This window comes from Brachycentrus maculatus, unplaced genomic scaffold (assembly GCF_059751285.1).
Source record: "Brachycentrus maculatus isolate JH-2025_06_01 unplaced genomic scaffold, ASM5975128v1 h1tg000261l, whole genome shotgun sequence".
NCBI lineage: Eukaryota > Metazoa > Arthropoda > Insecta > Trichoptera > Brachycentridae > Brachycentrus > Brachycentrus maculatus.
Window position 1 is genome coordinate 1,260,210 of NW_028281012.1, and position 26,527 is coordinate 1,286,736.

The 26,527-nt window shown below is 31.1% G+C and overlaps 1 protein-coding gene across 1 annotated transcript in view; it reads left to right on the forward strand.

Annotated features, from left to right (window-relative positions):
- The window catches only part of path (solute carrier family 36 member pathetic), a 59,478-nt gene extending 37,230 nt beyond the window's left edge, over nt 1–22,248 (forward strand). Inside the window, exons 2-9 of the mRNA XM_088266113.1 lie at nt 9,375–9,425; nt 10,654–10,736; nt 12,242–12,319; nt 17,230–17,380; nt 18,863–18,984; nt 19,520–19,604; nt 20,432–20,889; nt 21,499–22,248. Coding sequence (XP_088122239.1) covers nt 9,417–9,425; nt 10,654–10,736; nt 12,242–12,319; nt 17,230–17,380; nt 18,863–18,984; nt 19,520–19,604; nt 20,432–20,889; nt 21,499–21,916 — 1,404 coding nt within the window. The 5' untranslated portion in view covers nt 9,375–9,416 and the 3' untranslated portion in view covers nt 21,917–22,248. The remainder of the gene's footprint in view (nt 1–9,374; nt 9,426–10,653; nt 10,737–12,241; nt 12,320–17,229; nt 17,381–18,862; nt 18,985–19,519; nt 19,605–20,431; nt 20,890–21,498) is intronic.
- Nucleotides 22,249–26,527: the final 4,279 nt, after the last annotated feature.

The following is a 26,527-nucleotide window of genomic DNA, read 5'->3' on the forward strand; positions in this document are numbered from 1 at the left end:
ACCCTAATAAAGAGGTGGCTATTCGTGCTACAAATATATTAAATGGCAATGCTGTGATACATTTTTGCCAAATTTTGAAGAGTCGGCAAAAACAAATGTCTTAAAACAGTTTTCTAGTTAAAAGAGATTAATTATTTGTTATAAATTTACATTTTTGATTAGGTTTTTTTTTCAAATAAAAATTATATTCCAAGTTTTTACACTTCTTAACAATTTATAAGTAATTTTATTTGAAAAAACGTTAAAAAAATTAAATATAAAATTGAATTTTCATTCGGCCTGGAACACATTATCGTATGTTTCGCTTAACGAGTAAGATGCCGGAACAAATTAAACTCGTTATGAGAGGTTCCACTGTAATTAATAATTTGTGTACCGTGAAAATTGGATATATATTTATATGGCACACCACAAATTATTTTCGTACTTATGGGTTGTATAGTATAATATTGAAAGTCATAAACGATTTGATATCTGATTATTGATGCATATAATGAAAATGTCGAATGTACTTGACCTACGGCATGAACACGAATGATAATTACACATTATTTCTAAGTATTGCATCATATTTTTATACAACCTAGTATAGATAATGTTGGTTATCATCAAAGTCCGGGTATTTTCGGTAGTCAGCTTTTTTGAAACTCTGAAAGGGGTCCAAAAACTCAAGTTTCTGACCCCCTCCTAATTACACCCTGTCAAGTAAACCCATTGAAAACACACAATTTTAAACATATTTGTAAAGTGAAATTTCTAAGGGTGTGTAAATAGAATGTTGACGAAGATACCTTCCTATAAACTGAAAAGATTAGCTTAATAAACTTCCTATGCCCCCTTCAGGGTTACATTTATTAGTAATAAATGTAACCCTGAAGAGGGCAACAGGTTGTTGCCGAAACTAGTTAGTTAATAAAAATGTGAGTGGATCAGAACACAAAGTATTTTTATTTCTCGAAATAATTTATCAATATGATCCACAAAGTTAATGCTTTCAATATTCAAAACTTAATAAACTTCCTGTCGGATGTTGTTCCTACCCAGAGATATATTCTACATATCGCTCACTCCTTTCAAGAACGTCATAAATCAAAAAACTTGATTTTTCAGGAGAACGTTTTTAAAGTTTAAAAATATAATACAATCTTTAAAAAATAAATATCAAGCCACTTATTGAACTTTTAACTCTGCAACAGATCTTTTGAGATGAAACCTGAAGGTTTTTTCTCCATGTGAAAAATATTTAGTATTTTTGAAAAAATAATTAAACAATACATTTTCTTCAAAATGCAAAAACAACACTTTCAGCCCTGTAGCGGGTAAATATTAAGTTAAAAATATACCTCTTTTGCTAGGATATAGTCCATTTTTGTGCATTCCGAAAACATGCTCAACTGAAAATTGGCGATTTTTGATTTATGACGTTCTTGAAAGGAGTGAGCGATATGTCTAAAACCGGATCATAAAGATAAACTATAGTAGTATGTAATACCAAAATGAGTATTTTATTTGGAGATTTTTAAATTGCTTATTTTATAAATAATATTTTGAAATTCCTTGATTTATCAAAGATTTGGAATATGAAAACAATGGTCATTGGCTAAATTTCATTGAAAAACAAATAATACCGTTTTAACCATAAAACAATTTGTTTAACGATTATTTTTCAAAAATCGTAATTAATGCCGAAATAAACTAATATATATATATATATATATTGTATATATATATATATATATATATATATATATATATATATATATATATATATATATATATATATATATATATATATATATATATATGTGTGAACGTAAATCAGTTATAAGTAATGAAAGCGTTTCATGAAAGCAAAACTGGCAGTACACAACGGAGTCTTTGTACCATATGGAGTTGGGAAAAGAAAGATGAAAGTAGACTGAATGCAGTCTAAATGCGACCTATTCCATAACATTTTTTTTCCAAAATTGCATCTGCGAGATGATGCTGATAAAATATGGTATCATTAAGGCCCAGTATTCGTTAAGTCGCAACTATTTTTTTTAATTAAAAACAAATACTTAGTAAATACCACTATTTCTTAAAATTTATTGTGACACTTGACTTTAACAGTTTTTGAATTGCAAGAATAAGTTTTTTTTTCTAAATAATTATATGGTTTTGAAAAGATTTATTATAAATAAATAATATTTTTTCTATAAATATTCTTTAAAAAAAATCCAACATACATTATTTTTTTAAATCGGGCGTAGAAAGACGTGTTATCTGGTGGCAGTCGGCCGTTGAATGCCGTGTTTAATTGTATCCCCTTAAGTTTTATAGGATTTAATCCACTTCTTAAATCCGACGTTTGAGAGTATTTTCGGTATTTCCTACTGGTTAATTCTACTTATCAAATAGTCCGACTGGAATTGCCCCATAAAGTGATAACGAATTTGCGGTTAGCCGATGTGATAATAATTATACAAGAAGTAATAAATAAATAAAATAAAAAACGTATAATACTTGCGTTCAAATTTTTTTAAAGGTGTAATTTTCAATCTTTTATTAAATGTTATTTTTTGACATCTCAAAATAGATTAGAAGAATATGGAAGTCTGGGCATTTACGGAGGTTACGACCGTCATAGGCTGGTTGAAGTGATCACTTTACACACTTCAATCTATGTTGAGATGTCAAAAAATAATATGAAAAATAACTCCATAAATAATATAATAATAGTAAAAATAATTCCTAATTGGAGATAATCCAGATTTGTGCACAAGTACTTATTTGAACACACTCAATATGAAAAGAAAAAAAAGTACTTAATACTTTTTTTCATATTTCTTTCAAAATCATATGGTGTTATGCCACACCCGCATGCATTTTACAATTTTTCTTTGAAAATGTTTTTCAAATCGAAAATTCTCCAAATACCTTTGATTACCCATATGAATTCACGATTTTCTTGCTTCACTCAAAAATAAACATCCATCTATAAATCTTACATATAATAAAAATTCATAGTTTTTGTATTAATTTTTAAATCAAACACAGATTTTTTGAGTCTTCTAAGTTATATTTTTTTAAAAAACACATAAAAAATAATATTGTGACGAATGTGTTCGTTTAAAAATTCCATAACTAGGCGAAACAATTGTCACAATATAAATTTTGTAAAGTGTTTTTTTTTAAATATAAAACAACTTAGTAGACTCAAAAAATCTGTGTTTGATTTTAAAATTAATATATAAATTAAAATGGAGTTCTACAAAAACGCCAAATCAATAAATAAAAATTCATAGTCCACGAATACCTTTTGGTCCATTTGTACTTCTCGTAGATCTCCAAATACTCATTTGTCTGGATACTTGTGCTTTTCATAGGTTAGTTATTTATTTGCAACGTTGAAAAATACACATCCTAAATGTATTTGTGTTTTTCGTGGCTTACAGATAATAACAAATCGGTCTTTCAGTACCTATTTATGTTTCTCATAGATCTCCAAATACCCATTGGTCAAGGTATTTGTACTTTTCATAGATCTGACAATACCCATTAGACGTGTAGTGTGCTTTTCAGCTCTTTCTCTTAAGGCATATCTTTCGTTAAGTCATATCTTATTTTTCTGTAAATCCAGGTAACATTTTACGTAATACTTTTTAGCGTTTTTCTTGAAATAATTATATGGTTTTGAAAAGAAAAAAAGCTATTGAAAGGTAAGGAGTTAGAAAAAATACATTAAAATATTTTTGTGCATATATTCTAAATATATCAAAAATCGTCAATTTTCAGTTGTGCATGTTTTCGAAATGCCCAGAAAATGTACTATATCCCAGCAAAAGCGGCATATTTTTAACTTAATATTTACCCGCTACAGGGCAGAAAGTGTTGTTTTTGCATTTTGAAGAAAGGGCATTGTTTAATTTTTTTTAAATATTCAAAATTTTTTTCAAATGGAAAAAAAACCTTCAGGTTCTACCTAAAAAGTTCAATTAGTGGCTTGATATATATTTTTAATACATTGTATTATATTTTTAAACTTTAAAAACGATCTCCTGAAACATCAAGTTTTTTTTAAATATGACGTTGTTGAAAGGAGTTAGCGATATGTTTCATACGATTCATTGTACTTCGAAGAAAATACTATTACGCAAATGAAAATACGAAATAAGTATTGAATTGTATCGTTTATTTTAAGAAGGAATATGAATTTAAATGAGTTTCCAGATTATGTAAAAGAGTATTTATGTTTTAACGATCTATTTTCCAACTGTCACTAACATGGGTGTCGACAAATGAGTACTTATTCAGTCACGTTAGTACACCTACAACTTGTGTAGAAATGCGCCGTAGAAAATAGACACCTACTCATTGTATTTTATATATGTTTTAAACATCTAAAATTAGCGCTTTACGGCGCTCGTTGCCTTATGATACGCTTGATAACCGATAATTACGTGTGTAAAAATGGTGTATACACACTATTTTGAGGCTAGCTATCTTTGGACTGATAAAAATCTACGCATGATAAAAATATATTTGTGCATCTGCTATATTATGATAAAGTGCCTGATATCAGTAAAATAACATATTTCATTTCTGTATACACAAACACACACACACACACATATATTTATATATATATATATATATATATATATATATATATATATATATATATATATATATATATATATATACATAACTATATATATATATATATATATATATATATATATATATATATATATATATATATACATACACATACATAACTGTAACCGTAAGAGTAGAGTGTAAATTATACGTAATAAATGTGTGCTTTATTATAAGTGATTTTTTCACTGTAATATTTATTCAATATTACCCTGGACTGGTACCTGAAGCGGAGGGCTGATCACCTTTCCTTCATGTGTAAAACGATCAAGATAACACTGCTTTTATATGAAACAGTGCCCTATGCACCATTGGGGTGCGGATAAGGGTTTATTATTATTATTATCTTATTATTATTGCATTAACTTGATCGGCCATCGTGTGGGGATCTTCCTCTCATTCTTTGTTCTCTCCACGTTTCCATCTCAACGACTAGTTCATATATGTAGAGAAATCGATAAAATATTGATTTAAGGAGTCAAATTCAGGATAAATGTACGAGGGTTTGCAACACACTCAAGATATCATCAATAAATTATAAACTTGACATATCATTAAAAACTAAGCTTCAAAATCTAAGCTGACAGCTGTCAAAACGAATTGCTAAGTATTGACAAATAACCACTAGAATTTATATCTATACGCCAGTTGACAGTTGACAGTTTGCCAGTTGACAGTTTGTTGGAAGACTGTCGCTTCTACGTTGTTGCCATTCACTATCTTTCTGAACCCGATAACATTCATATTTTCTTTTTATGTGATTTAATTTAGTTATTTTATCTCTAATGCAATAAGTATGTATGTTTATTGAGAATCGTAAGTAATAACATATATTTATTTATTTATTCAACTTCTTATAAAAAATATATCGCTCACTCCTTTCAAGAACGTCATAAATCAAAAATTGTAAATTATCAGTCGTGCGCGTTTTCGGAATGTCCATAAAATGTACTATATCCCAGCAAAAGCGGCATATTTTTAACTTAATATTTAACCGCTACAGGGCAGAAAGTGTTTGTTTTTGCATTTTGAAGAAAATGCATTGTTTAATTATTTTTTTCAAAAAACTAAATATTTTTCAAATGGAGAAAAAAACTTCAGATTTTACCTAAAAAGATCTGTTGCTCAGTAAAATGTTCAGTAAGTGGCTTGATATTTATTTTTAATACATTGTATTATATTCTTAAAAGTTCTCCTGAAAAATCAAGTATTTTGATTTATGACGTTCTTGAAAGGAGTGAGCGATATGTGTAATATTATACATTGGCGGGCTTATTCCTAAGATGCGATGTCTTACAACCTTCCAAAACAAACTAGTAATACTACTTAAAGATTGAACCTTTTAAAATTTGTCATTTGTAGGATAGTTCAGTAATCTAGGGTTAAAAATGGACATGCGCTGAATAACAGTAATTATTTTGTTAGCATTTATATCGTCGTATAAGCCGAATGGATCATTTTCAGACGGGAGGAATACCTAATTTAACACACTCAACCTATAAAGGATTGTATTAGACTCGTTTTGTGTTTATAACAGCCGATATAATCAATATTTTCTTTCATTTTCTTTTGGAAAATTCACCTTCCTAAAAACGTTGTTCTCGTAAGTTGGTAATGAATGACGTCACAGCAACGATGGACTTATTTTAATATTGGTAACATTGCTAAATTATTGGCGGCTCTATTTGTTGTTGTCTGTGGTCCACCCTCCCACCCCCCCCCCCTTCCTCATATTTGTATAACATAAATGGTAGTGTAGTGGGTAAACAAACAATCTACTATTATTACAGCTCTATAAACCATATGACGTCATAAAACTTTCGATAACGGAAATTCGATGACGTATGCGAATGCACGTTTTATTCAAATATCTAATGTTTAAACCTTAATTATCTCCCTTAGTTCTCTACAGAATCAATAAGAAAGTTATCGATAGTCTTGCGATTTTTTATATTAAATTATTAGCAAATAAACCAACATCGTGGCATAAATCTATTGTTAGTCATAATTAATCATCTACAAATAGTAATAAGACATTAGGACCCAGTATTCGTTAAGTCGCAACTTAATATTCTCTAAATCTAGGTAACATTTTACGTATTTTTCTTTCGTTAAAACACTATTTTTGCATTGACAAGAGAAGTTTTTCTTCGAAATAATTATACGATTTTGCAAAGAAAAGAGTTATTAAAAGGAAAGGAGTAAAAAAATCTATATACTTAAAAAATATCCAATATAAATTCTTTAAAAATATCGGGCGTCGAAAGACGTGTTACACTGTCGGCGGTCGGTCAGTGAATGATTTCTGTCTTTGTGAATATCCATTCAATGAATATTCACAAATAATTAATGGGTTATTCAGCAAATAGTATGTAAAAACAAAATGAGATAAAATAATGAAGAGTATAACAGAGTTATCAAAAATATGCTAAAACATAACTACTCGTACTTTCAGTATGCTATACTATATGTATAAAAGATAACAGCTAAATATACTTTTTAGCATTGACAAATATGAGAAAGATATACAGTTAAAAATAAAAAGGAAACGAATGGACTCCATATAAGTATGTGAGCGTGTTAAAATATACTCTGCACAATCCCACTTTGCATATATATATATATAGGGCTAATTACAATTACATACATACATAGCCCAAATGCATACTTAAAAGATTCCGTTAGTAAGCGGATGTATATATATATATATATTTTATGTTTAGTATCATTTATAAATAAAAAATATCATTTATAAATAAATAAAACATTATGCCTTGGATGTAAAGTTTTGATTTCTAACTGATTTAAGTTGATATTTCAATCAAAAGGGTAATTCTATCCTTACAGGGACATCTTTGGTCAAGTGTCGTCAGTAAATTTGTGTTAAAATTGTAAGAAATAATGCATTACAAAAAGCTTTCTTTACTGATTTGTAGATATCACACTAAAGTATCTTTATAATACGATCTACCACGGATGTGGGCGTGGCTTAACCTGCGGCTGTTATTCGAATATAAAAACATACCTACCGCCAACGTTTGGCGGCAGATAGGCGGATGGGTCAAGACACTTGAGTTTATTTAAGACGACTAGTTTCGGAAGCAAAGCTTCCATCTTCATTTGTAAATGAAAACTAAAACATAATAAATAATTGTTCTGCGACTGATTTTTTTGCTATATCTCCGGCGGTTATATGACGAGTTATAAAAATATTTTTCGTTCAATATGCTTTGTTTTTCTCGTTGTTTTTTTAAGTATTTTTGTAACATAAATTTTTGTAATATTACAACTAACTGTAAGATGTATTCTAAATTTCGATGTATAACGTATTTAAAAAACGATAATATGAATCGATAATTTTTGCACAACCCTGAAATAATCCCTAACATACTGTCCAAATTTTTGAATTACCTAACGTCCAAGTGACTCTGAAATCTAGCTACGGCTTATGCAACACCGTTTATCATGTCCCTACTCAGGCTTCAACTTTAAAAGTTTCATAGCCTATGCCTACTTGTGAGTGGGTTTACTCTTTATGTTTAAAGTTACTATAATTTCATGTAATTCATGATTGAAAATTCTAGGCAAAAACACTCGCCATACTGTCCAAAATGTATCTGATACTTTTATAAATCATGACGTCAGATCCGACGGATCCGATGTTTCTCGCTAAAGGACCGAAAGCCGATAATCGGATTTTGGTAAACAAAGGGTTAAAATGATGTTACACAATTTTTTTGTGAATGTGTTTATGATCATCATGAAAACTTTGATTATTTCTGACCTTCAATGATAAGCTCAAGTATGTAATAAAAGCAATAACTTTTGTTATTGCGGAGATAATGAAAAATACTTGACTGTTTTCAAATATACTCGTACACAAATGTAAATAAAAAATATATTTTCGTTATCTATGTTCATTAACAATATTTTTAAACTATATACAAGAAAAATATACACACAAAACATATTTTGGTGTAGGCAGACATCAAAGCTGTGGAAGAAAAAACACAAAACGGGACACATCGCTCACTCCTTTCAAGAACGTCATAAATAAAAAAAATCGTAAATTTTCAGTTGTGCATGTTTTCGGAATGCCCAAAAAATGTACTATATCCCAGCAAAAGCGGCATATTTTAAACTTAATATTTACCTGCTACAGGGCAGAAAGTGTTGTTTTTGCATTTTGAAGAAAAGGTATTGTTTAGTTATTTTTTTAAATATACCAAATATTTTTCAAATGGAGAAAAAACCTCCAGGTTTTACCCAAAAAGTCTGTTGCACAGTAAAAAGTTCAGTAAGTAGCTTGATATTTATTTTTAATACATTGTATTATATTTTTAAACTTTAAAAACGTTCTCCTCAAAAATCAAGTTTTTTGATTTATGACGTTTTTGAAAGGAATGAGCGACATGTGACTTCACACATCTAAAATTAGTAATAATTTATAAGCAAGAAAAATATATAAAATTTCGATATAGAATGTACTGATTTTTTAAATTTTTTTAAAAATTATTCTTATTATTACATTTTATTACAGCTTTGATATCTGCCATGAAATTTTGTCAAATACACATTGCTCTAATTTTTTTATGTAATAAAACATGTATTCAAAATTCCCAAAAATGATACAGCGTACTACTATATTTAGTCATCTCAACGGTCACTGATTGAATTATATATATTATTAAAAATAAATCAAATAAAAATAAATTTTATCTTTTTTGTTTCAGATTTTCTATAATTCAAGGCTAAGAGAGGGACAAGTCATCAAAATGGTTAGCGTAAGTACTAGAAAATATTATAATAATAAATATGTTATGAGCCTTATTGATTTCCAACATGCAGATTATAATGTCCATAACATGAACCAATATACAGTCGAACTCGGTTATAACGAGGATGACAGGACTGACTTTGCTCGTTATAACCGTTACTCGTTATATCCAAGTTAATGTATTTTTTTATAAACATACCTATCATATGAAGACATGAAGTATCTGAAATCAGAATAAATCGTAATTCAAACAAAATAAACAATAAACCCATGTCATATTTTTTTAAAATAAACAATAAACCCATGTCATATGTCATATTTTTCTGTCAATTAACTTTTCATATAAAATTCGGAAAATCTTGCGCTTCTTTGGGTACAAAACCATTGTTGTAAAGTTTCATCAACATTCGTACGATCCTATTTTGTTCCTATTTTTTTCGGGTCCCTGATGTTCTTTTCAAATGCAGATAAAAATACAACGTTGACAATACGAATGTTGAAAACATTTTACAAACTTTAACATTTTACAAGCCACATTCTTTTTCACCAGTAATTTCCGCCTTTTCACGAGTTGAGAGATACTTTCTCTTATTAGTAGACATGTTTTTAATTCGAGGGTAATCGTTAAGTTATCTACTGAAGAGAACTGATCTGACATTACCCATCTCATAATGTTTAGTATTCATTGCCCAGAGTAAATACTCGTAAAGAACATATAAAATGTGGAAAATATTGTGGAAATCCCCAAAACAAGCATGACATTAAAATATTATGAAAAAGTTGTTTATTGTTATAAAGTAGGACCCTACAGACATGACAAAGCTTGCAATTTGCAACATGCAATTAAAACCCAAAAGCATTGAACCTTTTTTTAAATTGTCAGTGATAACAATAATTTAGTACTTAGTGTCATAAACGTAATCTGACCCCAGTGCCATCGGTCTAATTGCCCAGTCGGATTTTATTGCTTAAGGCCGAAAATGTTTTAAAACATTAAAATATTTACTTCATTAAAAAAAAGACGATCTCTTTTTGCTTGCTATAGCCTAGATGTTGCTTGTTATAACCATGAATAAAGTATGGAGAAAATCATATACTAAAATATTAACGAATGTTTCCTCGTTATATCTGAGATCTCGCTGTATCCGTGCTCGTAATAACTAAGTTCGACTGTAAGTGATAAAAAAATCTTTGGTTGGGTGCATTAATTTTTTTATGTTTGAAAATATTTTCAGGAATCAAATGGGAACTTACAACCTCCACAGGAATTGGAAACGTTCATACGTTCAGATGCACCAAAGCACAAGATAGTGTCTAAGTGAGTAAACCTCTTTATTTTTACATTTCCTGAGCTTATACCAACAATTTGCCCGTGGGTGTAAGAGTCTACAGAGGTATGACTATAAAATATAGAAAACTCGATAAATTCCCAAAACAAATCCCGGTTATATTCCCAAAACAAATCATGTATACATACACCATGAAGGTAACAGTATGCAATAACGTAAAATTATCTTCTTCTCCGTCTAATTGGTGAATGTAGACAAGACAGGCTTAAACTGTAATATGCTGGCAACCAAAATGTTATCTGCACCAAATTAAACAGCGGGATGAAAGAAACTTTAAAATATGAGACTAATCGATGCTGATGGTACACACAAACTTCTCTTGTTCTTTATAGGCAAATATGAGAAGCCAAGGGCATCCAAAAAACATAAACTTATCTTCCTTGGCTTGCTTTTGTGCAATGTTTTCAATGTAGAGAACAATACTATCGGGTGTTTTATTGATAGATATTATTCGATCCTCAAGTTGACTGACCTCACACAGATGATGCTTTAAATGACATTTTTTTGCAATTAAGTCTGGTTAAACGGTAAATAAAGAAAAGAAAAAGCACACATTTCTAATACAGTGCCAGTTCGATAATCCGAATGCTCCGTAATTCAAAACGCGCTGTAATCCGGAAGATTTTGCGGCTCCGCCTTTTCCCCGGATGATTTCAATGTTTTTCTTTGACTCCTAGTATTAGCAAACAATCAGTGCATAAGGCATTGCATAAATTAATTTATTAAGACAAGTCTAGGAGTGGAGTAAAATTTATGGGATATACATAGAATTCATTACTGCCATATGAAAAAGGAAAAAGAAAAAGAAAAGTAGGTGGGAAAAAGAGAATTGCAGAAATAGCTGGAGATTTAGGGGCTGCATACCTGTACTTCTACTAGCTTGTGTAGCTTGTACACCGTTAACCACTTAACTGATGAATTATGTAGAGACAATTTGTCCGTGCAAGAAATCATATGATGGTTTTATTAATTACAATCCATTAGTCGTCGCCGATAATAGTGTAATACCAAGGATGATCGGTTAGAGTGCCTTCTTCTCCCAGGCCATACAACCATGATCTTTTCGTCCTGAGGAAGAATAATCCTCGAGCCTCGGGAGATGTCCCATATTCCATATCCGTTCATTGTAGATGCAGTCTCCTTTCTGGAAGGTCTCCCAGTTGGGACATTTCACTGCCATGAAGTTTTGTGGGTGCAAGACGGACTCTGCAACACGAAACACGACTGTCCGAACACCTCTCGGGTTATTCAATAAAAACAAATGGGTGTATATTTGACTCTGGCAAAGCAGGAGTGACAAGTCGAAATACAATTTACCCAAACAGTGCTTGGGCTCATCAAATGCAATAAAAACTCCTTGCCCAAGTCACGCTCGGGCTAGTCAGGGAACTAGTTAATTTGCATGTGTCTGTTGAAGTCAAATTCCAGTGTTAGATATTAAATTAACAACATCTTTCCCTTATATATTTTTCAGATACAAATTCACGCAAGACCCGGAAACTGGAGATCAGTTTGACCCGTTCGCTGAAAGGAATGTTGCACATCCTACTACGTAAGAATATTTTTGATTTTTCAATTTTTTTAGAATTGTTTTATTTTACGGTAGGTACCAACATGATAAACATATCGCTCACTCCTTTCAAGAACGTCATAAATCAAAAAACTTGATTTTGCAGGAGAACGTTTTTAAAGTTTAAAAATATATTACAATGTTTAAAAAATAAATATCAAGCCACTTATTGAACTTTTAACTCTGCAACAGATCTTTTCAGGTGAAACCTGAAGGTTTTTTCTCCATGTGAAAAATATTTTGTATATTTCAAAAAATAATTAAACAATACCTTTTCTTCAAAATGCAAAAACAACACTTTCAGCCCTGTAGCGGGTAAATATTATGTTAAAAATATACCTCTTTTGCTAGGATATAGTCCATTTTTTGTGCATTCCGAAAACATGCACAACTGAAAATTGACGATTTTTGATTTATGACGTTCTTGAAAGGAGTGAGCGATATGTCCTTTTATTTCAAAATAATCACATCCGCAATGTAGATATGAGTAATTTTTTTAGGATTAGTATTCTCTAACATTTCTGCATTTTTCAGAATTGTAAAAAATATATTAAGTATATGGAAAGTGAATAATAAAGCAACATTTTTTAACCTTAGTATAAGAATGAAGAAAAAAATATCTCCAATTTATCTTTTGTGGATGTGCCTTCTTTTGAAACGTAAAGACAAACATTTTTTTAAAGATTATTTAATTGTATGTATATGCGAATTAACATTTGAGTGATGGTGTTGGAAGCAGCTAAGTTATTGATGTCAAAATGATATTTCTTAAATGTATTTCAGACGATAATAAACTACATTAAAAAATATTAAATGTGGTACAAAACCGTTTCTGAGTAACAAAATTCAAATTTTCTTTGCTATATTGACAGCATAGTAACTCCTTTTGTAGAGATTTCAAAGTTTGCATCTAAAACCCTCTTTTTACAGCCTTTTATAAACAGAGTATAGAATAATTCATTTAAAAAAAAAGAGAAATATTTGTGTTTTTTTTATAATTTACACAAATATTTCAATTTCATACTATTTTTGTGAGCCTAAGCGGCTCATTATTAGAAAATGATATCAAATTGTCGTAAAAAATGGGTTCGAACCGAGAATCTCTGACTTAAGAGTCCGCGACACTAACCATGGGACCACAACCCGATACATTAGATATTAATTTTATGTATACGTAGTATAAGATTAAGTGTTATTAATTTTTAGTTTGCCGTTTAGCATTATTGTTTAACCCTTTCACTGCACATTTTATAATTATGCACATTTAAAAATGTAGCAAACACATTTATAAATAGATGTGATTTAATATTTAATATGTTTCCCTGGACTGCATATGACCACTACGTGTGGATAAATGATGAAGAGTACAATCAAGTAGAATATATTGGAGAAAAGAAGTGATACTAAGAAAGCATCCAACGGTGTATGAGTGAAAATAATTGTATTTAAATAAATTTGTATTGGAAGGGTTAAAGTAATGATCCATTATGTTTGAGCGATGCTTCACTCATTAATGACTAATAAATAATAAATAACTTGTAATGCGTTCATTGAAAATTGAAAAATTGCATCTTTGTTAATATACAACAGGATATAGCACTCGGGGGGAATATCGGATTTTACAAATTGGCTTTCACTTATGAATAAAAATTTCGTTTGGTGTTCATTGGGAATAGCTATACCACTTTGTAAATATACAGTAGGATAGCACTCGGGAAGCATATCGGATTAAACAAATTGGAAACTGGCATTCACTCATCAATAAATAACTGATTATGCATTCATGAATATTTAAATGATATTTGAATATAATGATTAAAGAAAACACTTCGTTTTTTACCACTTGAGTTTTATTATAGACTACATGTTTCAGAAGTTAAACTTCCATCATTCAGGTCTGTATAATAACTAAAATATAAAATATAAAATTGTTCTATAAATAAGGAGAGGGGAAAGTAAGGGGAAGGGGTTAGTCAAGGAACGGAGTTTGAAAACAAAGGAAAAATGGAAAGCAATGGCGAAGAATTTTGAAACAATATATTATTTAATAAATTATTATTAGAATTCAGGTTTTTTTGTATTTCTAAATTTTCAAGATAATTTATATTTTGGCCTTTATATGGAACAAGGTGTAATAATTTTAATTTATGAGAGTGAAATGAGTGATTAGTATATATTATATGATTTGCAAATTCCGAAAAATAATTACTAACAAGACCGCTATGATATATTGACTAACCCCTTCCCCTTTCTTTCCCCTCTCCTTATTTATAGAACAATTTTATATGTTATATTTTAATTATTATACAGACCTGAATGATGGAAGTTTAACTTCTGAAACATGTAGTCTATAATAAAACTCAAGTGGTAAAAAACAAGTGTTTTCTTTAATCATTGTAACATGTCTTACCACAAAGTTAATGCCGAAACAATAAATAAAATAGTTGTATTTATCATTTTCAAATTTTAACTGTCCAGTCATAACTTGCGCATAACTTCACATTGACATATCTGTTTGCTATCATATAAAGGTGTTTCCTTTTGTTCCCCTTTGCACGGGATAGCCAATGTTGTTCGACACAACGATGTTCAAAACAAAAACAAAAATAAAATACAAGGTTCATGATGGCGAATTATTATTTTTGAAGATGTTATGACCTTATCAGGTAGCGATTTATCAATTTTCCCACATTCGTTTTCCAATATTCACATTATAATAGTGATACTTTCTCTTCCTTCATTTTTTGATGTAGTTAAAATACATATTTAAAAACAATGTTTAATTTTGAATTTTAATGGGATGGTATCAATAACTGTCGGAGATTTATTGATAAGACCATGGTTTACCTTAATATGATGGACACATTTTAATGATTTAGTAATATGCGTATGAATAAATAAATTCCCCTTTCGATTTTGTGTTAAAACCTGGCTAATTATTTATGTATGTAACTACGCGTTGAACTTTAATATTCATTATTCTCTGTGCGAGTGATTCTTACCTGTGAAACTCATTTAATTTATGGAGCATTGTATTTTCACCGTCCTGTTTATGCATTTCTTATTGTCATTTATTTTATCTGACACTTTCAGTCAACTTACCCACTACATATCCATGTTTGATTCTAGATTGTGTGAAAATTTAAAATGCTATACTTGACACTCTTAGCGTCTACAGCCATACAAAAATCAAAAAAATACAAATTTGTTTGTATTGACCCTTTAAGCATATTAATATCAGATTTAAGAAAAAGAATATTGATTTGAAATTAAATTATCAATCAGTAAGACCTGCTTAACGCTGTTTTAATATTATTCAGTAGTCCCTGGTATTCTCCGAAATCGATCATGATTTTGTTTGTAGGTGTACCTAATGGGTACCGAATAATATTTCGGTTACCTGATTGGAAGGGTATTAGATACTTTTTCTCGGTTTTAATTTATCCAGTTTTTTTTTTTAATATTTTCCCAAATTGGCGCAATTGATATCATTAATATTAACTTGTTAACATATTCTCATAACCTCTTTTTAGTTTAGTCCTATTAACTTTTACTTATTGGAATGTTTTCTCACATGAAGCGGGATCATCTTCCTGTATTGTTTTGTTGTTCTATAATGTATGGTTATTTTGATAATAATATACAATTTTGCTGTCGATCAGAAGACTTACTCTAGATGCAATATGAGATGGTTACAACCCTTTTGAAACATGTGTCTTGTCAAAAAATGATTCTATTGTCTTGTCCTATATATTAGTAATTTTATCTAAGGTGTATTGTGCCATTTGTAATAAGCACTTTCAACATACTCATAGCTTTGTATGGCATGTCTATCATTTGGGGTAATAAATATACAATGCTAGACGCAAACCCTGACTATTGTATATTGGCCCTGAAATACGGAAGGAAATGTCAGAAAGACATCAGCAAATGGATAGATATTAAAATTTAAGAAATTTATTACTCAAGCGTATATCATCACCTATAGATTTAAAATTAAATACTCATTCAATGATAATGAAATTTAAAAGATGAAGTTATTACAAATATGTATCCTCATTGCTTTTATTCTCCCTTTTCCTACCTACTTTTCCTCCCCCATTTACATTCTTTCATGTAATTGGCGATCAACAGTGCATCAATCTGACAGGGTGCCATTTACTATTTGTATGAAGATAGAGATTGAAGTAAGAAGAATAATTTTCGTATAAAGTATTTTTTAAATTCATGCATTCTGTTTATTATTATGTTTGTAGAAGTGAGACACTGGCTGATAGTAGTCTTGTAAATCATGGCTTTGCTACTCACAACATTTCCCAGGAACTATAAGCTATTTTGTGTATTTTATTTACGTCATTATCATAGAGCAAAAACAGACTATGTAAGACATGTTGGGTGAAAATTAATATATTGCGTCAAGCTATGTTAGGCTATTATATTCTATTGTCTTGGTCTATTTCTATGCTAAAGGATTGAGTGACAAAATTTTCACACCTACACTATATTTAGTATTCCAAAGTGCTTAAGTGCAGATAATATTAATGTTATTAATGAGAATTTTTCATTACGTTTAGAATAATGAAGAAAAACAAAGTTAGTTAGTAATTTTTAACTCTACATATACATAAATATACATAATATTTAAAGACACTCTTGCCAAAAGGGTGTGAGTGTAAATGGCAACCTTTCAGCGGATTATAAGTGCCACACTCAAGTCCTTTTGGCTGGCAACAATCGATATAAATAATGATTCATTTATGATGATACTTTACTTATATTTATTTGTTTGCAGTGCGGGCATTTGAATGCAGAAGGTAGTTTAGTTGTTAAAAATATTAGGAAAAATGAGATGGTTTGCACGTTTTGAGGAAAGACTTGTTTTATGCTTTTAGGGACTGTGATACCCTGACGCACTTGTTGAAGGCCTCACTGGGAACTGGCATTTTGGCTATGCCTGTGGCATTCAAGAGTGCTGGCCTTATTTTGGGAATTTTCTTCACTATTCTGGTAGCTGTTATCTGCACACACTGCTCCTACGTTTTAGTAAGTACATACACTTCAACTAGTTTTTAATAGCTGAACTGAGTTTTGGGATTCGCTTTTGTAAACCTAGACACCTGTGGACAGCTAGACGCACCAATGAGTCCATTCGCCAGGAACTACGCTTGGATGGCTTGACTCTGGCCAATATCTGTACTTGACGGATTCTCCAGTTCTTTGGACACGTTGTGCGTGGCAACGAGGAGAAGAGAGGGAGAGGAAGATCCCCCACACGATGGACCGATCAAATTAAGGCAGCAGCAGGCACCTCAGTGGTTGGAGCGCTACGGGCAGCGCAGTCAAGGGATAACTGGAGAAGAGTCATTGCTTCTGCAAGGGTCACAACCCTCAGCAATGAGAAATAAGACGGAGAAGAAGAAGAATTGTAAACCACCGTGCGTCCCCATTTATTTCTTTGTACTATTTATTCCTTTATTTTTAACAAATGTCATGTCTTATTACCTCTCCTAACTATCCCAAGAGATTTCTCAGCAGTTCCAATATTGACGAAAAAGACTTGGCACAATCAGATCAATCAGAACCTAAAATCTGGTGATGTCAAAAGTCTGCGTAATCGGAGGGCATGTATGACTAAATGTATGGATGTGAAGGAGGCGAGGAGTGTATCTCAGTATAGAAAAGTGTGGCGTTCTATCCTCTCTATCTATCCCTGCGGATAAAAGGCGTGATGGTAGTAGAGCAGTAGTCCAATATTGACATTCAAAAAAAATATGAGTAGAGAAAATTTTTGTGTGAAATACATAAATGTCATATGCCCAGTATTGCGAGAACGGAAATGTTAGATGTGGTTTTGGCAGTTAAAAGATTAAGAAGAAAAAGATATTGAGTTGTTTGGTTGCGTGTCCTTTTCTTTGTTAATGATAGCTATATTAAGAAAAACTCAAATACCTTAACTGAACCCATATTTTAAAACAATCTTACTTAAGCCAAATCAATATTGTAAATAAATCATAAATCAAGGTAATTATAATACCTTTTCTTTGAAAAAAATCTCAAAGTAGACTGAAATTTACAAAAATCTTCTGAACTTCTGCAGAATTTTAGTAACATTTTATTGTATTATTTTATTATATTTATTTACAATATTACATAATATTGTATGTGAAGATAGTTCTTATGATCTTTTTTTCTCTCTTGTATTATATGCCCTATTACTCCGTAATGTATTGGGTAATACATCAATTAATATTTTCACTAAAGTAATAACAATGTTCCGTTTGTCTCCATAAAATATGCCTTTATGGAAAATATTTATAGCAATCTCATTTATAACTCCAAAAAATATTTCCCCCATCTTTTTCATCGCTTTTCATTTTATCATCCATATTTTTTAATGCAGATTGCTTGCGATTGTTAAAAACATACTATGTTTATGCGGGCAATTGGAAACTATTAAACATGGACACATATTGGTGTAAAATTAATGCACAGTGTATCAGAATATAATTTATATATTGCTTACAGGTCCAATGTGCGCATATCCTGTATAAGAAGACACGAGTAACAACTATGAACTTTGCTGATGTATCGGAAGCTGCGTTTACTCACGGACCTAAATGGGGAAGAAGATATGCCTATGCATCCAAGTCAGTATTTAACCTTACAATCAATAAAAGAAAAATGTTAGGTTAGGTTTGAATGAAATTAGATTGGCGGTAATCTAATGTTTGGCACATTTAAAAAAATATTTAAAATGTAAATATATTATTTGCAATCAAAGAGTTCATAGTTAAAGCAATATGCATGAAAATACTATGTTGTGACGCCCCTTAAATTACAGGAGAGATTAAAAACATACAAATTATAACATTAAATGAAGTTTACTATTTCCAAAAACATTTTTCGTAAGAATGCCGCATAAGAATGTATGGTTATATAAGTTTATTTTTTATTATTTATTTTTGAATTCCGCTGGATGGTATAAATAAAATCATTATATTTTTTCCATAATGTCCAGATGGAGTCAGTCACTTTGGGAATTAAGCTGATGATATATACATGGGTAAAATTTCATAGATTTTCATAGCTGTTCACATGCTGATGTTGGTTGTATATAAAGTAGTGTCCGTTAAAACTGAATTGGGTTTTCCAATGATAATTTTTATGAAATACTTTTTTCAGGGTTCTCATCCTCGTCTGCCTCTTCATAACATATTTTGGAACTTGCAGTGTATATACTGTTATCATCGCCAAGAATTTTCAGAAGGTATTTTTTCTACTATATTATTCTTAACCCCATAATGTATAAAGCAGTATAAATAAATAATATAGTGATACATATTTATAAAATATTACAATACAATTAATATTATTCTCGTCAAATTATACAAAAAGGGAGGGAATAAAGTGTAAAATATTAAAAGGCCTGCATTTTAAATAATAGGATTACTGATGTATCATGCCTTCATCAGGTGTGTGACTATTATTTGTTTAATAAATTATATTTTAATAAATTATCCATCATTCAGTCTCTATAGTAATTGCGATTATAGCAAATATTTATCAAGAATGAAAAGAAATGCTTTCAGAAAAGATGAAGAAATGCTTAAGGCCTTACTCGCAATAATATAATTCATTAAGCGCCCGGCTACGCTAAAAAAGATTTGATTGGTGGGAATACAGTGACAGAGTTAACTAGCTACTAATCCCTATGATTTCCAAAACTGGGTCACATCTAGAAACTCGGTGATGATATTCTAAATATACATTAAATTAATCTGTTACTGACAGATATATTGAGAGCTAGTTAATGTAAATTCAAAGTAAAATTAAGTAAAATTTTGATGATTATTATCTTAAATTTTTGATTTGCAAATATGGGTCTAACTAGAAGTCTAGAAATTCTGTTTTGGATCCGAGAATATGGTGGGAAACATTCAATGGCCTTTAAAGTAGCATGCTCTTAGGAGAGTCTCGGGTTCAGAATTCAATCACTCCTCCTGGGGGGCTAAACTCGAGATCGCAGAGAAGAGATGTGTGATGATCCAAAGTGGCGGGCTGAAATGAACTTATGGCGCGTGTTTATTTTTTCAGGTAATTGAATTCTACACAAAGGAAGAAATGGACCAAAGAATTATGATTGCATCACTCCTTATTCCTCTTATTCTACTATCGTGGGTGCCTAACCTGAAGTATTTGGCTCCAGTTTCGATGGTTGCCAATGTTTTCATGGGCTTGGGTCTTGGAATAACCTTCTACTACCTTATCCGCGATATGCCATCTTCATTTGACCAATTACCGTATGTTGCTGATGTAGCAATGTGGCCTGACTTCTTCTCAATCACCATCTTTGCCATGGAAGCTATTGGAGTTGTGATGCCGCTGGAAAACAGTATGAAAACACCACAAAACATGGTTGGATTGTGCGGCGTTTTGAACAAGGGCATGTCTGGAGTAACTCTAATTTACATTTTGTTGGGATTCCTCGGATTTGTTACCTATGGTGATAAGGTTGAAGGTGCAATCACGCTCAGTTTACCTCAGGAAGAAATGTACGTATGATATTATCTATCTAGATTCAATTCTTTATTTTTTTGGCCCTCTTTCAAATTTGCAATCGTGGTACTTCACTTTTTCCTTTATACTTTTTTTAATTGTTACCACAATTACTGAAAACTGTTAATGTACTTTAGATTTTCTCCTCCAAAAAAGATTAGTTTTTACTGTTAAAATATATTTTAACACATTGTTTGTGAGAAATGCTTAGTAGCATAATTTTACATACTGTTAGTAGAGAGCGGGAGACATTTATAAGCGTTCTATTTGCTACTTTTGGTAGAGCGCAAGTGACGCCAAAAAACATTATAGGTACAGATCAGAATTGAGTTTGTGGTTACTTGTGTTTGGTTAGTATATTGATGGTCAGGTGGCAGACTTTCCGAGTGTAATAAGGGTTGTGGTTGATGAAAAAACCACCCGAAAACAATGTGTTAATATGCATTGTAATTAGTACTAAAAAAAATTTAAAAATCTTCATGTCGCATTAATTGTTTTGACCGAAATTGTCACACAGTACCTATTTTGTGCGTGCCTATGATATTTCTAATAATTGATTTGCATAAAAATGAAAAGAATCTACATAAACGTGGAATTAATTTCAGCCCTGCCCAAATTGTGATGGTTCTGATAGGCGTGGCAGTTTTCTGCACCTTTGGACTGCAGTTTTACGTCTGCCTGGAAATCGGATGGGACGGAGTAAAGGACAAGTTCACCACGCGCCCCACCATAGTGAACTACGTCATGAGAACTGTCCTCGTAACGGCAGCCGTCCTTCTGGCCATCGCCGTTCCGACCATCTCGCCCTTCATCGGACTGATTGGTGCCTTCTGCTTCTCTATTCTAGGGCTTATTATTCCAGCCATTATCGAGATAGTCACTTATTGGCATGTCGGATTCGGTAAATTCAACTGGATCATTTGGAAGAATGTTGTAGTAGGTGCTTTTGGAGTATTTGCTCTTGTATTTGGATCGAAGAACGCTATGCAAGATATTCTGAAAATATACATGCCAGATAATTAAGAGTAATCTCTATAGTCCTTGCTAACATTTTAACATTTTACTATATTATTTTAGCAGATATTTATTATAAGGGAACATCTTAACATTATAGTAGTTCGCGCACTGCTAACTTGATCATTTTTAAGCCATAGCTTTGGATCAATTTTCCTATAATATGAAATTATACTTATCTTTATAAAATACATTAATGTACTGTAATGTGTAATGTGAACATATTTACTAAAAAAACATCAAGACAAAATGAGCGAACTTTTTTATACATTTGACTGATAAAAAAAATTGTGAATTTATTTTAAATTTTTAATAGTAAAATATATATTATTTTGCAAAAATGATATAAATAAAATAAATCGTTTAACTGCTGTTAAGACCAATTTTCCTGTCAACTTTTGCATGAAAGATAGGAAAACCTATTTTTGATAGTGCACCTATATATGTATTTGTATGTCTATTATAAAGTATATGTAATTTTATTTCTTATGCACCTTGTTCATTTGATACTTGAATTTATACATGATGTATAAGGAAAATTTTAGATCAAGAAAAATAATGTTATAGCGTAATAATTATATGGAAATATTTACATACGTAATGTTTTTGTAGTGACGTAATGATAGTATACTGTTAATGTAATCTTGATAAACACACATAGTTTTAGAATAAAAATGAATGGTGCACTAATTTGATATATAAACCGCTAGGCAAACAGCAAGATTTCGCACAAGTGCTTTATTCGTTTACCAAGTGAGACAATGGGGGTAACTAAAACTTGTGCTTGCGTTAAATTATAACAGTAGAGAGTAACTTTAAATGGCTCTCTTAGATCATATGTTACAAAGTACTTGTAATTGGTATGACACTGTGATAATCTCTAGACCATGTGATCCTATCAAGTGATTTTTAAAACTTACATAAGGCAGTGTTTCAATCCTGAACAAAAGGAAAGATTTGTCCGCACACCTGTTTATGTACCTGTGTTCTTAATTGAGTCCCAGAAAGCAGTAGTAGCATGTGCAAAAGGGAGCTTCTTTGATATATAGTTATCCTAAGTACATATATACATACATATTGGGCATATTATGTAGCTTGAATGTCACCTCATACATTGTCTCTGATCCATTACTTTCTGTTCACCTCCTCAAATGTTCATATTAATTATATTTCAACTATTTCATTAATTGATTCGCCAGTCACTTTGTGGTAAAATCTATCCATTTTTTATTTCAGTTTCATTTAGTTAATAATATTATAAATCACCAATAGTTGTATTTACTAAGTAAAACTAATTTAAAATGGATATATTTCAACTATTTATTTCAAAATTATTCCATATCGACAAAAAGATCTTTTATACTCAAACTCTCAGACTTTATACTCAACGCTAAGGATTGCTGGGCATCAGAGTGCGAATCATTGCATAGCACATTAGATTAAGTATTAGATATCAATTTTGAGACTCATGTGTGTAAAGTACCCGCTTACCCAATCAACAATCAATACACTAAGGACGGGAAAGGTATTTCTACCCGTTCAGTCGATTAATGCTTACCTATTGCCATGACAATCGCCGGCTAAGATCAATTTCTCACTAACTCACAAAAGCCGGCGATTGCCGGTTTGTTTTTTATGTGATTTTTTTTACATCAAAACTGAATGACAAGTTTTTAAAAAAAATTATATTGAAAACAATTTTTTATGTTTTACCATTTTTACTTAGTGTGTAATTTAATCTTAATGTTATTGCAATAAAATGTTTCAAATGAAATATTGTGTTGTATGAACAAATTGTCATCTTTATTAGTGGTGCAATGGGTTAAGAACGGGAGGGTATTTTTACCTTCTGCGCTGGCCTCATTTCAAAGTCAGAAAAGAAGGAATTATTCAACTTTTTTATATGAATATTTTGTACCAATCTTTTTATTAAGGCTCTAACTAAAAAAAATAGAGGTAAAATAACTGTGAACAGAGTGTATATGTACACAATTATCAAATCCCGTCGCCAGCGCTCTGCAGGGGTAAAAAAACACCTGTTCTTAGTGTGTTAATAAAAGACACTCAACAGAGTCAAAGATTACGATGGCATCATCTGTGTTCTCACAGAGGAGGAGATGGTTATTTTTCCATCAGTTCATAACAGCTTTCCTAGTATCCATAAGAATATTAAAGAGGCCCAAGGACACAACCTTGCCTGACTCCGGCGGTGACCCCCACCAATTCAGCTCTTGAATTCAACATTGGGAACTGGCATTTAGCATTTGCTGTTCGGGTGAAAGGGTTTAATAAAATCCACTAATGTCGTTTGCACCTCACAGACTTCCAACACTTCCCAGAATGTAGACCTGTGGGGGTGTTTTGGTTTGTAGAGAGAATGAGAAGGCTGAGCGCCTCCTCACCATGTTTATAAATAAAAAATAAATAAAAACATTGCGAACTTTAAAGCATCATACTTAAATATTTTATTAAAATATGAAATGATGTTTGCAACAATAACCTAGTAACTAAATAAATATCAAAACAACAACAATAACATATTGTTAAATATCATTTGAAAGTTTCCAGAAAATAAATATGTGCGGCATTTTATGAGCAGTTCCCAAATTAGCGCAAAAACAGAAGTTTTAAACCGAATTTGTGACATTTCAATCCGCTCTCTGTTTTACCGACAACTGTCGGACAAACGCTCAACCGCTCCCTGTTTTACCAACCAAACCTGGCACCGTATATACTTCACCACAGGGCTGTCCAACTTTCCAGAAACAAATACTTAGTTTTATTAAATTAGTAATACTTTAAAAAAAAAACTTCATTTACGTATTTGGAGTAGATCAAAAACACGTATAATGTTGCACAATTAAAAAAAATGATTTGCTTGTTTCCCCATATTATCAAGCTTCGAAGAATGGGTACTGTAGTAAATAAAATTACATTTGGCCTGGTAAAAATTACATCGCTGGTACCCAAACCGATGGTACCTAGGCCGCGGACATATTTTTGAACATACACAGAAAGAATTGATCAAAGCACAGCCCGTGGGCTTTGACTCTTTTTTCTTTTCAATACACACTTTTACATAGAGCCGAAAACAAGGCATGAGATTGAATGCACATGAGCAGCCATCAACCCCGCCCAATCTCCACAAATGTTTTCGCCAAATTTGAATTTGAGTAGCGCTACATCGGCCCTGCAAAATGAGGTCCGAAAAATCGCTGAAGGAGATTAATCTTCTCGAAAAGTGATACTACTTTCGATAAGTTAATGAAAATGGAAAAATAAAATTCAGAACTAAAAACTAGAGTAGTTCGCCTGGAATAAACTCATTCCAAAGCAACACAACTGGGCCAAGCAGCACAAGTAATATCATTTTAAAGAAGCTGAATGAATCAAAAGAAAGAAAAAATATGATTTATTTTGGTTCGGCAATAAATTTGTACACTTTATCGACATCTGGAATGAGCTCTTCCTGAATACAAAGAAATAATCATCGCGACATTTGTAAATAAGAAAACCCAATTATAAATCCTGCACAGCAATTGGAATTACTACCCTTTGCTGAGTAATATCCCTACCGACATTACGCTACATAACTTGACGATGAACAATTCGCTCACTCCTTTCAAGAACGTCATAAATCAAAAAACGACAATTTTCAGTTGTACATGTTTTCGGAATGCCCAGAAAATGTACTATATCCCAGCAAAAGAGGCATATTTTAAACTAAATATTTACCCGCTACATGGCAAAAAGTGTTGTTTTTGCATTTTGAGGAAAAGGTTTTGTTTTATTATTTTTTAAATATACTAAATATTTTTCAAATGGAGAAAAAACCTTCAGGTTTTACCTAAAAAGATCTGTTGCACAAAAAAAAGTTCAATAAGTGGCTTGATATTTATTTTTTAATACATTGTGTTATATTTTTAAACATTAAAAACGTTCTCCTGAAAAATCAAGTTTTTTGATTTATGACGTTTTTGAAAGGAGTGAGCGAATATTCTACGAGTACATTTTTAAAAATTCTTTAGCGTGATGTTAAAATTAAACGTTCGATTTTGTGAGAATATCGAAAAATCGACGTTATGTATATTTACCATGTTTCACTATATTTTCTTTGCAACATATGATACTGTGTTCTAACAATGTTATATTTTATTTGTAAAATTGACTTCAGCCGTAAATAAATAGAGCCTATGTTCGTGATTAATTGATGCATGCATATTTTGTATGTATCTACGAGTATATTTATACACATCTATAGAGCTAGGTACTATACTTATTAAGAGAATTTTGCAGTAGATGATGTGTAACAGCATTTTATTCTTGGAGATTATTCCTGCTTTTTCTCACCTTCGATGTTACAACTGACATGAAAACATTTTATTTCAAGTTTGATATTGAACGAAATAAAATGGCAAAATTAGCTACACCTTTATGTCAGATATGTCTGAGTAGAAAGTATTGCGTGCATACATTTTTACGTTAAACTATTGAAAACGTTGATAATGATAATGAAAGTATCGATACAGTTTTTATTTTATTTTTATAATAGTTATTACAAGTGCGTCAGAATGGAGGCCAAGAAGGTATGTGGGATATGATGTGCTAAGAGCTTTAAGA